The sequence below is a fragment of the Kryptolebias marmoratus genome, linkage group LG17, assembly GCF_001649575.2.
Source record: "Kryptolebias marmoratus isolate JLee-2015 linkage group LG17, ASM164957v2, whole genome shotgun sequence".
In the NCBI taxonomy this organism is placed as follows: domain Eukaryota; kingdom Metazoa; phylum Chordata; class Actinopteri; order Cyprinodontiformes; family Rivulidae; genus Kryptolebias; species Kryptolebias marmoratus.
Genome location: NC_051446.1, coordinates 26901521 through 26917711, shown reverse-complemented (window position 1 = coordinate 26917711; position 16191 = coordinate 26901521). Strand labels below are relative to the sequence as shown.

At 41.7% G+C, this 16191-nt stretch overlaps 1 protein-coding gene across 6 annotated transcripts; it reads right to left on the bottom strand.

The window, feature by feature from the left end:
- Positions 1 to 2684: 2684 nt before the first annotated feature.
- Positions 2685 to 13970, bottom strand: dpysl4 (dihydropyrimidinase like 4). Of its 6 annotated transcripts, none has more exons than XM_017439194.3 (17): positions 13823 to 13952; positions 12343 to 12430; positions 11951 to 12039; positions 11539 to 11546; positions 11362 to 11434; positions 11114 to 11278; positions 10743 to 10804; positions 10489 to 10569; positions 10264 to 10332; positions 9854 to 9974; positions 8755 to 8911; positions 8541 to 8682; positions 8253 to 8337; positions 6957 to 7042; positions 6701 to 6880; positions 4407 to 4572; positions 2685 to 2836 (listed from the first exon to the last, which is right to left on the bottom strand). In XM_017439194.3, the coding sequence occupies exons 3-17, from the start codon at positions 12000 to 12002 to the stop codon at positions 2745 to 2747; spliced, it is 1539 nt and encodes a 512-aa protein (XP_017294683.1). In that variant the 5' UTR covers positions 12003 to 12039; positions 12343 to 12430; positions 13823 to 13952; the 3' UTR covers positions 2685 to 2744. The 6 variants fall into 6 exon arrangements, with proteins under 6 accessions (XP_017294683.1, XP_017294684.1, XP_017294681.1 ...); XM_017439195.3 differs by having other exon boundaries at positions 12373 to 12430; XM_017439192.3 differs by lacking the exon at positions 12343 to 12430 and having other exon boundaries at positions 13823 to 13961.
- Between the last annotated feature and the right edge of the window lie 2221 nt (positions 13971 to 16191).

Sequence of the window (16191 nt, the reverse complement as noted above, 5' to 3'; positions counted from 1 at the left end):
GTCAGAGGAAAGAAAATCAAATAGGGTTTAACTCTGATTTAAGACTAGAAGAATGATTTTAAATAGGAAGACCAAGTATTTTTTGGTAAAGAAACAGCTGAGAAGATCTGGGAATAAACTATTCTTGGCTGCACTTTTACCCTGACACAGTTACTTATACTACAAGTCCTTCATCTGGTAAAGCTGACAGATGAAATACTAGATAAAATGCTGGTCAATACAAAATGTAGTACCATTCAGAATGAGTTACATTACCAGTTACTGTAATGGGATGGACTCCTCTTTATCCGCAGGATCAAGAGTTTATCAAGTTTTAGTACCAAATACAATACTTATGAATAATGAAAGACTAGGTTTCAGGTATAAAACTGTATGATGCCTGAATCTGAGTGAGTTTAATACAAGCAGAAGAGTTGATATAGTATTTAGTAGTAACTGGAAGAAATACAAAAGTCGCAAAAACTAACCCTAAACATACCATTCTGGTAGGACTTTGCTGCTCATGTGAGTAATATTGATAGAGTACTTGTTTAGGTTTTACCTCATTCATAGTTCCAAGCAAGCCAATCAAATACTAACCAGTTAAAAAGAACCTGTGGACCATAGATATGACAGAAATGTCCTCTGAGATATAGAGGTTTAATTTACATTCTTTTGTTTGTTGCATCAGGATGAGTTGCCTCTTGTTGCCTTACCAGTCAATAAAAGTTCCCACCTGGCTCAAGCTGGAACTAGCTGTGGTTCTGATCCAGACTGGACCAACCAACTGTCCATTTATTTTTTTTACCCACTTCTCCTTTCTGGGTTGCCTATCTCCAGCAGTCAGGTCCCAAGTCTATCACAGGGCCACATGGAGACAAATGAGACAAACAACCATCTCGCATAGGGACAAGTTAGAGTTACCAATAAACCTAACATGCAGGTTTTTGGTCTGTGGGAGGAAACCGGGGTACCCAGATTAAACCCACACATACGATCCTGCGTCTTCCTCGGAGGCGGAGGCGACAGATCTAACCCCTGCCCCACCAACAATAGAGCAGGGTTGTGATTATTGGTGGCAGTGTGATTGCATTAAGAGATTTTATTTGCTTGAGTACTGCTGCTGTAGTACTGTTGTGTACTAAGGCTCAGTAAGCAGTTGTAGTTTTGGTACCATTGGTGTTGTTTTAACTTTTAGGGTTAGGGTTATGACAACTTGTAGAACTGCAGACTTGCAGGGTTTGTAACTAACTGTGGGGTCCAGTACCAGGTGATGTAACCCCTATATCAGACTTACTGCAGGGATTTTAATGAGTTGAAATACAGTTCTCAGATTGGTTACGTTGTAGAAAGGGTTTAGAGTTGAATTCTTGGAACACAGGACTTGTTCTAGACGTTCAAATGGAGTTAAGTGGAAACCAAAAACCTACAGGTCTCAGGTTCAGTAGAAGTTCTACTGTCAGAGGATGTAGTACCAATTAGAAGGTTTCAGAGACACTTGGCTGCATTTAGTTGTAACATGGACTCTTCAGTATTTTGTTGGGTAAATGTAAAAGAACTGGGGTCTCATTTAGAAAACTGTCGTACGCACAAAACGAGGCCTGAGACTTGCATACGTCACTTTCCACTCAAAGTTTGTGATCTATAAAACACAAACTTTGTGAAAATGTGCCGTCCCTCATGCCAGCTCTGAGCCATGCGTCCCATAGACCCTTGTTTTGGAGACAGGGGGAACTGGAGACACCGATGGTGAAATGGAGAGTTGAAGCCACACTCCATCATGATTCCTCTCAGATATTTAATTTCACTCCATAATCAAACTTTAATCTTATCAGAAGCTTTCAGAACAGCAGGATTATTTATGCTTCTGCTGGTGAGCCAGAAGGACCTTTCAAATAAAAAAGGCTTTAAGCCAACTTCAATCTTAAATAAGAGTTCAGCAACATTTCAGGTTCCTCCCTGGATGATCACCAGGGTGATGTGTCCCACAGAATAACACAGAGGGACAGTGGCTCCCCCCTCAGGCGCTGCCTCCAAACCCCCAGAGGTCAGAGGAGGCGCGCTTTAACACCGCTCACATCCGTGTGCTCCCTCGCGGTGGCACGCCCGATCAGTTTTTGGCAGACCATCACTTTTCAGCACGACACCGGCCATCCTTCTTTCATAGGTGTCAGTTCAGGTCAGCCCTCACCCCCACCTGTAGCTGACAGGCTCTGGTGGTGGCTGGTTAGTCGCTTTTTGCCTCCACCCTAAAATCAGACCAGTTTTTCTCCACCTCAGCCACGTCCCTCTCTGACCCACTCACTGAATTAACAGAGGGAACGACACATTTCCACTCACAACGCTTCCATTTATTTGTAACACCACGACTGTGGCTCCCAAAAATGATATTTTTCTGTTCTCCACCTCATCACCAGCACATCGATTTCTGAAATTTAGTTTCTCTTTTCTCCGTGGTTGCCATGGTAACCATGAAATAACACTGATCAGCTGACTTATTTAAAATCACCTTCACATTCATGAGGTGCTTTGCATCGACCATTTATGGTTGAATGTGGGTGTGTGGAGGGCAGAACCTGAGGCGGGACCTTGTGCCCAAACTTACGTACAGGTGTGATTTAGAAAGGAAAATTGCTTGCTGGTGCACGTGTGCATGGTTTTATAAATCTGAATGTTTTTTAGCGTACGCCATTTTTGCTGTCACACTTTTAGTATGAATCCTACCCAATCTTTTATAAATGAGATCCCTGGTTCTTCTTGCTGTTTTAAGATAATGATGTAATGTTGGATCGTCCACCAGGTGGTGCCACAATCCTCTGAGCAGAGCGACGAGGTATGTGGTCATCAATCTGAGCACCTGGACACAAGAACAAATTGTAATCACAGAACTATTCAATATTACAAATTGTTTTCTACTTAGCTCAGCTGCTCTGAGATTATCCAGAATGCATCACACAGACAACCAGTAATAACTTATCAACTAACCCTAACAAAACTCCTAACTCTAAAGGCTCCATCATACTCCATAAGATGTCAAGAAGTCTGTTCAGTCACGTGGTTCTGAGACGTTTGTTTTCACACACATCTTTCATCGTCCATGAGACACTCGGCTCAGAACTCCCGGGAAGCTCCTCTCTCCTCCTACAGCGTTAAAACAGGTTTCTTCCCGCTGGCTTCTCAACTCTCCCGTCCCTTATCTCAACCAGAAGTGTTTATTAAACCGACTGAGACAGTCACAGCCAATGACGTATATTCTATAGACGTGCTATCACGTGACTTTTGATGCGCCAAAAATGCAGTCATCTTGAGGAAGTAATTCATTTCAACCTCCCTGTTCAGCAGTTCTGTAATTCCTTGATATCACACATATCATCGTGGAAAATGCCTGGACATTAGATCGATAAGTGTTTTTTTTTTATATAATAACGAGGCTATGAAGAACTGAAGGACAAGAATCTGATCTCTGAGGAGCTCAAAGCTGGAATCACTGACAGGTAGGTCATTAAATGGGACATCTTGATGCTTATTACATGAAAATTAGGAGGTTTATTTCATTGTATATTATATTACAGATCTACTCAGTATTCAAATATTAATTATTGTGAAGTTTTGTATGAGTCCATTTTTAAATATGCAGCTGAGAGAACTTAGAAGGTATCAGGAAATCAACAGTGACTTTAATCCCGTCTAAAATCTGTTTCTGATCATTTAACAGGAGGTTAGAATCACCAGGATGATCGCTCTGAAAGTGAAGACTCAACAATCACCAGATGTTTCCAGCTGTAATTATACTAATTATGGTATGAATAAGATAAGTAATTCCTGTTTAATGAGTTTGGTTCTTCAATCAGGGACTCAGAGGTTGGATCATGTGTTGCAGCTGGTTTTTAATGATTTTATTAATTTATTTCTGTATTTATGAGCTCTGTGATGTTGTGTCTCTGTGCAGTGGAACCCCTCTGTCCAAGGCTAATTAAATAAAGAGATTTTAACTTTGACTTTGTTAAAATCCTTAAACTCTTAGTTAACAGTTCCTTCACCATCAGGCAGAAACATGTAATCAGATTACTCTCCTCATCTTAAAAAGAGTCTGTTTGTCAGATGTTTTACAGTTCAAAGGTCAGCACGTTTTGCTGGAACAGATGTAAAGGCGGCTGCCTCCAGCTGCTTCTCAGCTGAGCCATTAAAGCTCACTAGCTTTTCCACATTAACACGCCCACAACGACGTCTGACCAATCACACAACACTTAGCGAAAACCCCTGTGAGAAAGAGTTTGGCCCGGGCCTTGTGTCAAGAAGATGTAGCTGCTATGAGAACAAAATGTCGCAATTTTCATCACGCAACCACATGACTGAAAGCTGATTTCGTGACTTCTCATGGGGAATGAAAACGGCTTAAAGTCATTAGAAAACTGCAGCCACAGTACCTGCCAGGGTGAATCCTGATTGGTGGAGGTTTCTGGGGCCAATCTGGGTTTTAGGACAGGTGGGCCCCCTGGTGGTTGGAGTGGGCGGGACAGATTTAGTCACACTGATGACATCATGGACCGACACATCGTAGTTTCCACGAGGAACGCCATGAACCTCCGCCATCTGTCAAATGACAAAAACATCAGATAAACAGATCAGATGATTGGCTTACTGGTAGTTTTTTTCAATTCAACATCAGGTCAGTCAATCAGCTGTTTACTCCGCTTGGTGACCAGGGTAACTATATAATTTTACAACCATTGGTACAGTCCCACGGTTTTGTCTGATTAGATGATTCAGTTACACTGTTAGTTATCTCTGGTTATTATGTTAATCAGCTGTTAACTCTGGTTGGTGTCCAGGTTAACTGCAGTGTAAACCTGATGATTACCTGCATAAGAAATAATCTTTTTTTTTCTCACTGTCTGACAATGAATTAGACTAAATGTTTCTTGTTTTAGGTCAGTTAGGATTCCCAAAATTATTTGTATTTGTTAAATTCTGAAATAGTGAGAAATTCTATGACATTCTTCATATCACAAGTTTACATACACCACGATTTCTATGATGTCATGATTTTGGAAGCTTTTGATTGATTAGTTGTCAACATCTGAGGTAATTAGCAGCTCACCTGTAAATGCATTTTAGGCACACTGCTTCTTTGTGTTGCATCGTGGGGAAACCAAAATCAGCCAAGATAACAGGAAGAGACTGTCCTCCACAACTGTGGTTCATCTCTAGATTAAATTTTCAGTTGAAGTCTCCACATTCATCTGTCCAAACAATTATGTGCAAGTAAAAACACTGGAACGTTGTTGTGACATTATGAAGCTGCAGCTGAAATGAGTCCTGGACCAACATGTGCTGAAAGGTCCCTCAGAGAGGAAGAAGACATGTCTCTAAAGCACAAAAAGACAGATTACAGGGACAAAGAGCTTCCTGTTTGAAGACATGTCCCAAGGTCTGATGAGACTAAAATTAAACTGTTTGACCATAATGACCTTTGTTACATTTGGAGGAAAAAGGGGAAAGCCTGAGAACACCATCCCAACTGTGAAGCATGGGGGTGGCAGCTGTGAGGATTTGGATTTTTTGTGTTTTCAGTTTTGTTTTCTTTGTTATTTTGTTGTGGTCTTGGTTTTTGTTTCAGTTTGGTTTTTCCAGTTTGTGTTGTTGTCAGCATTCACTCCTCCCCTGTTGTCACTCACTCGGTCTCCTGCCACGCCCACCTTCACCTGCCGGTAATTGCTACTCATTCCACCTGTTTCCACTTCTCCTAATTATTCCCAGTGTTTAAATACCCGGTCATCACTTCCACACTCTGTCGGTTCATTGTTTGTCGTTGCTGTTCTCCGTGCCTTGGTCCCTTGTTGTCTAACCCTGTCGTGCTTTTTGTTCTGTTTTTGTTGCTGCCACGTCAGCTTTTGTTTTGTTTATTTTTCTTTATTTAATAAATCAGTTTAATTACTTTACAGTGAGTCTGCACTCAGGGTTTGTCTCCGTCACCACCGTTCCTGACAGCAGCATCTTGCTGTGGGACTCGTTTGCTGCAGGAAGGACTGATGCACTTCACAAAAAGAGACGGCATCATGAGGAAAGAACATTCTGTGGAAATAATGAAGCAACATGTGAAGACATCAGCCAGGAAGGTAAAGATTGGACACAAATGGGTCTCCAAGTGGACACTGTCCCTCAGCAGACAGATTAGTTCCAAAGTGGCTTCAGGACAACAAAGTCAGTGTTGAGGAGCGGCCATCACAAAGCCCTGATCTGAAAAGCTGTGAGAACAATGAGGCCTACACACCTGACTCAGTTCCTCCAGTTCTGTCAGGAAGAACGGGACAAAATTCTAACAAACTTCTGACAGAAGCTTGAGGAAGGAAACCAGAACATCTGACCCGAGTCAGACAGTTTAAAGGCACCGCTAACAAATACTGAGAACATGGATGAAAACTTGTAACTTTGAAAAAGGAATAATTAAATAGTCTCACTCATTTAACAAATGGAAATAAGTTTGGGAATCCTAACTGACCTGAAACAGGAAAGGGTTAGTCTGATTTAATGTCAGACAGGAAGAAAAACAGTTCAGCCTTTTAATACAGTGAGTGTAAACATCTAGTTTCAGTTGTATATAATCTGACAGGTTGCTATCAATTATCAGTGCATTGCACTGTTAACTCTGGTTAGGTGGTTAATTAGCTGCCGCTGTTATGTGGCTGTTGTGGTTATCTGGTAAAGCTGGTAGAATTACCTTGCTGCGAGCTTTGATCCTCTTGTAGACTGCATCAGGAAAAGCTTTTCTCGGGACAAAGTGCCCTGAACCTTCACTAACTTTAAGTTTTCTTTCTTCCAGAACAACTTGACCGCCACTGATCACTACCGTCGGAACACCTCGAAGCTCCAAACCCTCCAGGATATTCACCTCCACTGTCTGCACAGGGCAATGTAATGGTGTTTATTGATTAGGTATACCTGATAGATAACTGATAAAGCAAATGACTTGTTACCAGGTTGTGAGTCTTTGCAGAAACACTTAGAGTCTCTTTTGGGTTCCAGATGACAATGTCAGCATCAGAGCCGACTGCAATCCGTCCTGCACACACACAAGACACATTGGTCAGGTAATCAATTATAAATGATAAATTTGAGCATTGGTTTACTGATAAACATCCAGTAATGTTGTATCAGCGTTTTTGAGTGAGTAAAGCTTGTTGCATAATCTGCAAGAACCAAGAAAATTGTTTTTGTGAGGTGTCAAAAACAAGAACAAAATTCATTCTGGCCAGGACTTATACTTCATCAGAAACTTAAGTGTAGAACTCCTGAGAAGCCGAAATTTCTACATTAACCGTGCACACTTCAAATTTCTGACCAATCACGCAGTAGTTGTCAGACACAACACGAGAAAGAAGTTCTGCCCAGATATTGTGTTGAGAAGAAGCTGCAAGAAGTCCAACTGAGAGGGGAAAAAAATGACAATTTTCTTGGTTCTTGCAGAATATGGAGCAACCTTTAGAGAGCAAAGGTTCTAATGTGAATTTTAAATGTTTCTGGGTGAGATTACATGTACTATTTTTTTCAGACAGCAAATATATTTAGCTATGTCAGTTCGACAAGTGTCTAAAGGCCTTTCCATACTCCATGAGAAGTCACGAAGTTGACTCTAATTCACGTGGTTATGTGATGAGAATTCCATCATTTTTGTTCGCGTAGCAGCTTTGTCCACCGCTTCTTGACACAAGGCCTTTTTTCACAGGGGTTTGAGCCAAGTGTTGTGTGATTGGTCAGAAGTTGTTGTGGGCGTGTTTATGTGGAAAAGCCGGTGAGTCATTTTGCTTTTACTGCTCCGCTGAGAAGCACCTGGAGGTTGTTAGAAAATACAGCTGTCTTTACAACTGTTCCAGCAAAACTTATAAACCTCTGAACTTAAGAAGACTGCAGAGACACAGGCGGCTCTTCAAGGCTGTGACTGTCAGTCGGTTTAATAATCATGTCTGGTTGAGATAAGGGAAGCAAACATCTGTACAAGTACAGGAGAGTTGAGAGGCTGGCTGGAAGAAATCTCTTTTAACGCTGTAGGAGGAGGGAGGAGCTTCCTGGGAGTTCTGATCTGAGTGTCTTGTGGATAATGAAAGGTGTGTGCGAAAATTAACATCTCAAGACCATGTGACCGACTTCTTGACTTCTTCTGGAGTATGACGGAGCCTTCAGAATGACACCCCTTCTCTAAATGACATTACCTCTTTAAAGCCTAAAACAGACAAGACTTAGACAGACACAGCATTTGCTTTCTGATGTGGCACCTTTACGTGGGTAAATGTTGAAGAGTTTTGCAGCGTTGGTGCTTGTGACTGCAACAAACTCATTCTCATCCATTTTTCCCGTTGACTGCAGAGAGAAATATAAAACGCAAAAAAAGATCAGACAAATACCATGATGTCTGAAATGTAGACTGTTTTTCTTCTATTCTGATAGAGTTGATGGAGTTCATGCAAACAAGAGAAGGATCTGATGGTGACTGAATGAGGACAGAAATCCTAATTCCATGAGTACAAGTGAACAAATGCTCCCAGCTGATGAGGTCATCTTACCACGGCTCTGTCCCAGATCACTGACAGCCTCTCCTCAATACCAGTGGTTCCCTCTGGGATTAGAGTGAAGTTGTCTTTTCCTACAGCTTTCTGAGCTGTGGAGAAGCTGGCCTGAGCGCTGGAGGTCACCTGAAGGTCTCCACTAAAAAGCACAACAAGGATCTGTCAGATTTACCTGGATGGCTCAGGTGGAGGCACACAGGTGAGTACTCACCATGCTAACAGAGAAGTCAGGTACTGTGGCGTTGTTGGGTCCGGGTTCAGGGGTGGGCTCATCACGAAGGCAGCTGCTGTAGACCAGTCCTTGGACCAATAGTGAGAACCGTCAGTGGCCAGACTGGCTGTGATTGGTTCTCCAAACACGACCAAACCTGAGGACAAGAAGATGACCTTCAAGCTGTTGGGTCCACTGAAGCTGGTTTTGTTTGGGAGATGCTGGGGCCTGGACCCAGATGAGAGGTCACACAGAAACAAGTCAGGACCTGAGTTCACATGCACTTCTCCCACAGAATTGAACTGAGTCAGATAACTGGTTTTCTGAGGGTCCAGTTGGTTTAAAAAAAAAAGAAAAAAAAAAAGGTGACACATCCAGATCAGAGACATGTATTATAATACTAGACCTAGTGTCCCTGCCTGCTCTGGTTGCTGGGAACTGAAGCCAGCAGGACTCCATTTATAGGAGCTGCCATGTTGTTTATTTGGAAACAGTTCAAATAAACATCACATTAGGGATGTGGGGCTTTAAGTCCTGCCTATACGACCTTACACCATCCTGGTTACTTGACTTCAAGCATGAAATAACTAATTACAGCTAAACCTATAAAAAAATTGAATATTTGAACATACAGCAGCAAGGTTAGAACTACATCACATACAACAAGAGTCGACACATAAACAAAAAAAACCCCACACCTTTAGATTTTTTGTTTTGTTTACATGGAAGGGCAGGACTTAAAACTTAAATTGGGACACGCCCAAAGGGACACTGGTCCCCTTTCCTGCTTAAACCTCTGCGATCCCATATTGGGTCCAGTATTATAATATACAGTCTTTGATCCAGATACAGGCTCTTCATGAGTAACAATACCATCTGCTAGGAGCCAGGGCTTCAACCAAGGACCCAACAGGACCTAAAACCATGGTATACAGCATATGGAAACTGGTCTCAGGTTTGGGTGGAACATGGGCCATGCAGCTGAGAAGAATGTTCACCTCACAAACAGTGACACTGTTGGAGTTTTTCTCACAAATCTGTCTCTAACTGATGGTAAAGATACTGATGAAGATGATGACAATAATGAGAAGGAAGTCACCTTTTTTCCTAGCTTTGGCAATGACATCAGCAGCGGGTTTGCTCATCACCTTGGTAATGTACAGAGGGCAGTTGGCCTGTTTCGCTATGGTGATCGCCCGATATACAGCCTCCATCTCCACCTAGAACACCAAGACTGCAGTCAGAAACAAGTTACCAGGTGGAGTCATCTTGGCGAGTGGAGCTCTGCTTGTTTATTTTCTTCTTCTTTTCCTAATAAAAACAATAATCTCCTGAGTTGCAGCATCAAAACAATTCAGGTTATAAAGATCTATTTACAACCTAGCCAGGAAAAGAAATCCATCAGTGTCATATCAGCAAAGTCCAATCTAGCTAGGAACTGCCCACAGAGACCACAAACACTTGTAACCAGATTTATGAGTATGGCACAGATGTGTTTCGTGTGTATACCTCTTCAGGATGAGATAGAACATGGCCTTCTGGCCCAGTGATGCCAAGACCAAGAACCTTCTTCTGCTCCTGAAATGCAAAAGTTAAAACCAGTTTAGACTGATTAGCCTAAAAAGAATAAAATCAGTTTACATCAGATAGAGCTGTTTTAAATCAGTTAAAAACAGTTTGAACAGGCGCAGAAGATTATTTTTATGACTCAAGTCAAAACTGAAGCCGTTGTACCTCATCAATGATGTCACCGTTTTCCGAATGGACCTGCGCGATAGCTCCGAGATCTCGTAAGACCCCGAACGCCTCGTACAACTGAGAGTCCAATAAGTAGCACACAGAGTTAGACAAGAGACAAACAACAACAAAAAAGCAACAACAAGATGAGTGACTCAAACAGCAAGAAAAAGACAGAGTGAAAATGTGGACAAGCACAACAAAAAGCAGGCCGAGACAAAACACAACAAAAAAAGTGGCGTCCAGCCCACCTGAGAGTCGGAGCTCTGGTATCGATCTTTGTAGGCCATGAAGAAAAGAAATGAGTTCACACCTGAAACACAGGTAAAGTCAGGTGACCTTGTATCAGTATAGATTATAAAATGACCAGAACCCAGTTAATAATCAGATATTGATAATCTGACCCTTGTCAGTGATCAGTTATTGGTAAATCAGACCATTGTCTTGTTAATAATATTCAGATAACCCTCGTTTTTTATCAGTTATTGATAATCTGACTCTTGAAATTGATGGGTTATAGATTGGACTCTTCTTTAATCAGGTACTGATAATCTGACTCTTGTATTTGATTGGTTACTGATAATCTGACCCTTGTTTTTCATCAGGTATTGATAAATCAGACCCTTGTCTTTAACAAGCGTCTCCAGTTCTTCATACAGCCCTTCATGCCATCGAGTGATGTCCAAGTGGAAGGAGAAGTCACAGCATGCCCTCTGCTCTGCTGTTTCCTTCCACTGGTCAAACGCTGACAGTAAACTAGTTCCAGGCTCCACCAGGACGTGGTCAACTGTAGACACAACCACAAAACATTAATGTTGTCCATGTTCAGGCAAGCAGGGAATTACTAGCAGATTATTGAAGATCACTGACTGATGGTAGTAGTTCCTCCAGACAGGGCAGCTCTGGTTCCCTGATAGAAGCCGTCTGCTGGGTTCAGACCTTTCTGTGGAGCATGCAGGTTAGTGTTGGCATCGATTCCTCCGGGAATCACCAGTTTACCATATGCATCCATTGTCTTCACACCAGGCGGGACAATCAGGTTCTCACCGATCTGTCTGTTAGGACATCACAGGAAATGTTTTAAATGGTCCACATCTATTTAGCAATTTTTTAACCACTCCAGGTTCTGCAAATCGCTTAACAATGTCTCTCACTCAAGCATTCACTTTATATTCTATATTCTACTCTCCACAGAAGGCACTTTTAATGACTCACTAATACACCAATAAATATATCGGTGGACAGTGGTGGTGGGTTAGTGTCTTGCCCAAAGACATTTTGGCAAGCTGCAGGGGCTGGGGATCAAACCCCCGACTCTCTGATTGGAGGTGTCAATTGGACGACCTTCCAACCCACTGGGCTAAGCTGCTCCTTGGATGATGTCACAAGTAGTCAAACTGACACCTGGAGATTAGGTCCAACAGAACCAGTCAATCATCAGTGATTAGAAAATGCTTACTTGATGGTCCCGTCCTCAATGTAGATGTCAGCGAAGAATGACTGGTCATCATTGACAATCTTTCCACCTTTGATGATTATACGGTCATTCTGGAAACAGGCAGACATAGAGAATGCTGGGTAAATTGAGACATGCTTCCAGCAGTAAGTTAACCAGTTGCTGATGTTAAGGCTTCAGAACATTGAAGTTCATGTTGCTCAAGCCACTGCAAGACTTGACTAGACACAAATTACAGTCCTTGGCTGGACTTGACAGGACTTGATATGAATCAATATGATTGACAAGACAGGATTCTACACAACACTACTAGACAGGACTCCACAGGACTTAGTACAACTAAACATGACTTGATGGGGCTCAACACAACTTGACATGACAGGATTCAACAGAACCTTATTAGACAGTATTTAGCAGGACTTAACATGACACTTTGGGTCTGATTGTTCAATGACAGCTGATGATAATGTCCTCAGTAGACTCCTGGAGACCATAAACACAAAATAAAGGTTATTTTGGTGAGTCCAAGTCTGAAGACACAAGTCTAGACTTAAGTCTCTGGTTCTTCTGAATCTCCTGGTTGATTTAAATGATCTCAGTTAACTAAAATAAACTAAAACAGGTTCTTCAATCTGTTCTATAAGTCCTTTTGATCCTCCAGTTTCTCTGAAATTTGACCTTATCTTCTAAAGAACTCTGTGAAGCAGGAAGCACTCTGAGGTCAGATTGATTAAGTTTTTTGAATCCAGAACAGAACCAGAACCGTGGACACATTCAGATTATAAATCTGATGACTGGCCAATAGAGGTCGCAAGGCCGCAGCCCCACCACTCACCACATTACCTTGAATAGGACTTGACAAAACTTAAATAAAAATAAAATAATAAAATAAAAACATTTCAAAATATATGTATATATTTTTTTAGTTGTGTAAGATAAATATTTTATAGTTAATGATAAGTAAAGTTGTTTCGTTCATCGTCGTTGTCTGATTGGTGACATATTTCTGCTCCGGGGCTCAAAAATCTTTACTTGTTCTCCATCTTTAGCTCTCTGTCATCAGATGACAACAGACTCACACGCGCGTGCTGGAGGGGGCGCGCGGGAGCGCCACTGTGGACACAGAGTGGAGCGGTCTCCTCTCTGCCGGGAGATTGACAGCTGTCAGTGCTTCAGGAAGTGGGCGGGGCTTACGGTACACTGCAGAAGGAGTGTTTTCTCACATTTAGCCGCCAAAGTCAGTAGATTTGTCGCTAGAAATGCTAGAGGGATCTGAAAACTCGCTAAATATAGCGTTAAAGTGACAAAAAGGCCGTGTGCGTGTTTTTTTTTTTTTTGCGTGAGAAATACAAAGTGCGGCGTGTGAGGGCCAAATGCGGGGCTGTTGGCTGTCCCGCACAGGGTGATGCGGGACGGTTGGCACGTATATTAGTATATGTTTTGGTATGTCTATTTTGGACTTATAGACCCCCCCCCCCCGGAAAAAACTCCACCAGCCGCCACTGCTGTGAGCTAAAGATGATGCAGCTGAGGTTGGAACAAAAGACTGGATCCGAACCAGGTTCTGTTTCTGGAACTCAAGAATTCTGACTGGATAACTATTATATCATTGTGACCAGCCAAACAGAACAACAAAGAACGAGTTTAAGTTTTACTGAACCGACCAGCATGGTTTTACTGCAGACAATAATAATCCACGCACATCCTGAACCCAGCGCCACAGACAGCAGAACCCCGCGGTCCAACACGAACCGAGCCCGGTTCTGCTGCTCTTAGCGGGTCGGTGATTGACAGGTGGAGCCGCAGCATCCTGCCTCACCGGCCCGGTCATCCCGAGCTCCCGGCTCGGCCCGGTTCGGCTCAGGCTGCACCTACCGCGGGTCTCCCGCTGCTCTTCTTGGCCTGGAAGGACATCCTGATAGATTATCTGCTGATCGATCCTTTCACAACCACGCGCAACAACAGCTATTGTTGTCTCTAACGCCTATGACGTCATGCCCCGGTACTGACACAGCTTCCGGTGTGGCGTTTCACAAAAAAGTCTGTGGAAGCCTGATGTGTTTGTGTTCACGTTTAGAACTTGATTGGATTCAAATTGAATAATAATAAGAAAAATAACTGGAATCATTTTGATGTAATTAAAGACCTAGCATTTCTCGAAGGAATGCATATCACCCGCCAGCTTTCATGTCAGAGTTTGAAACTAATATCACCTTATGATGACAAGAGACGAGTTTCAGACATTTTGGTCACACCTTGAAAATAATGTGCTCAGTCTCATGGGGATGACTGTCAGCTACCTTCATATCAAACTTTAGCTTGATGTTGTACAGTTGACTGGATTACAGCCATTTTTGTGTTTGATTAAGTTATTTGAAAAATTGTTTCAAAACTTACCAATCAGCAATGAATCTTTTAATTGAATCATTTTAAAAAAACATGCATTTGTGATATTTTGATTGAATTGTTTCAGAAACTTATTGATTGTGATGACGACTCATTCGATGGGTGATTCCTTTGAACCATTCTAAATTGTTCGACTGAATAATGTCAGAAATTATGCGGTTCTTTTTATTTTTAATCACACTCAGGTCACACAAAAGGCCTAAAACATTTTAAATAATATTTTTCATGAAAGTTTGTCTGCTAAACGTATTCTAATTAGTACACATAAAATTTGTTTACTTGAACTTCTCTCTTGCCGTAGTTCTCCAGTGCACGTCCAAAGGAAAACACTCCTGCTGTGACTCCTCCATCGTTGCCTCCGGTTCCTGTTCGAACGGCTCCACGTCGCTGCGTTTGTGGACTGAACGATTCAAAGTTCAGAGTTTTGTTCTCGAAAGCTCCTTCAACGTTACAGAACATTCCTCCAAACTTCATCCTAGGACGAGGAGAGTCTGAACCGAGCCGAGATAGGATAGAGGAGCAGTCATCCTCCGGACAGAACCTCCTCTCAGACATATTGGAAACAAGTGACCTGATCTGAGGAGAAGAAGAAGAGGAAGAGCCTGGGTTGGCTGAAGCCATCAGGCAATATGAGGAGACAGGAGGAGGAGATGAAAAAGGAGGCCATTGAGGAGGAGGAGCAAACTTGACCTTAAACTGACACTGAGGGAGAAAGAAAGTCTTCATCTGAAGAACCTGCAGAAGTTTGACCTCCTGATATTTCTGACCCAGTTTTGGTTCTAACAATCCAAACTGAGACATTTCCTGATACCTCAGAGGTTTTTGATCTTCTGGATCTGATTATTGTTTTTGGCTGAAAAGCATCCTGAGGTCAGACTGAAATCATGCAACATTAACTGTTTCAACTTCAGGGAACAGATAAGAAACACACACACACACACACACACACACACACACACACACACACACACAGTGGTCAGTCCCTATAAGTACAGTAAGTTATCAGTTATTGGACCTCAGAAACGTAGGAAAACAAAGTCAGACAGAAACGGGTCAGCGCTCATTTCTGATGCTCTGCAGTTTGAACTGAAGCTCCTCGCCTGTCACATTTACTGCCGTCACACACACACACACACACAGTGACTGGGACCACCTCGGAAATCTCCAGGATTAGGGTTAGATGATGATGTTGATGTTTGGTTTTGACAGAAAATTTTACTGTCACCATAACTGACTGGGTTAAATTGGGTTGGATGGTATTTGTAGTAAAATGTGCAAAGAGTTACTGAGTTTAAGGAGTTAAACTTTAAAACTGATTTCATAACCTCAGCGAGAATCAAAAATTCAACATCAGAATATACCAGGAATGATTCAGGTCCAATTTCCAGCATTTTTAATCTCAATAAACTGCCAACTTTTCAGATTTTCACAGCAGGGATAGAAAAATATAATCTGAGATAATAAAAGTCCAGCAGTAGAATCCAGTTTCTCAAACAGACGGAGGTTCTTCATGCTGAACGATATCATAACCAGCTTGAGTTTAACAGAAGTATGCAGCAGTAACGACGAAACAAAATGATTCTGTTCTTTCACAGAACATAATCACTTTCATTCAGATGAAAGTAATGAACAGAAAAGCAAACTAACAAAAATTTATATTGTTAAAAAAACAAAATGCCAAATGTTCATAATTTTTTTTATTTAAATGTTAATATTTCAGAATGATATTTCAGTTATTCAATAGATTATTCAACAGAATAAGAAATTTATAAAATAATTGAACTTTTAATAAATTATCTGAGTGTTTATGAATTAAAATAATTTATTTTTAAACTCTT

What these genes read in the sequence shown, in the direction of transcription:
- dpysl4 (XM_017439189.3), bottom strand. Translation starts at nt 13,861, where the DNA reads ATGTCCTTCCAGGCCAAGAAGAGCAGCGGGAGACCCGCG. An exon ending in TGGAGGAACTACTACCATCA is followed by an intron (nt 11,279 to 11,361) that starts GTCAGTGATCTT and finishes TTGTGTCTACAG; the next exon opens with TTGACCACGTCCTGGTGGAG. An exon ending in ACCAGAGCTCCGACTCTCAG is followed by an intron (nt 10,570 to 10,742) that starts GTGGGCTGGACG and finishes TTGGACTCTCAG; the next exon opens with TTGTACGAGGCGTTCGGGGT.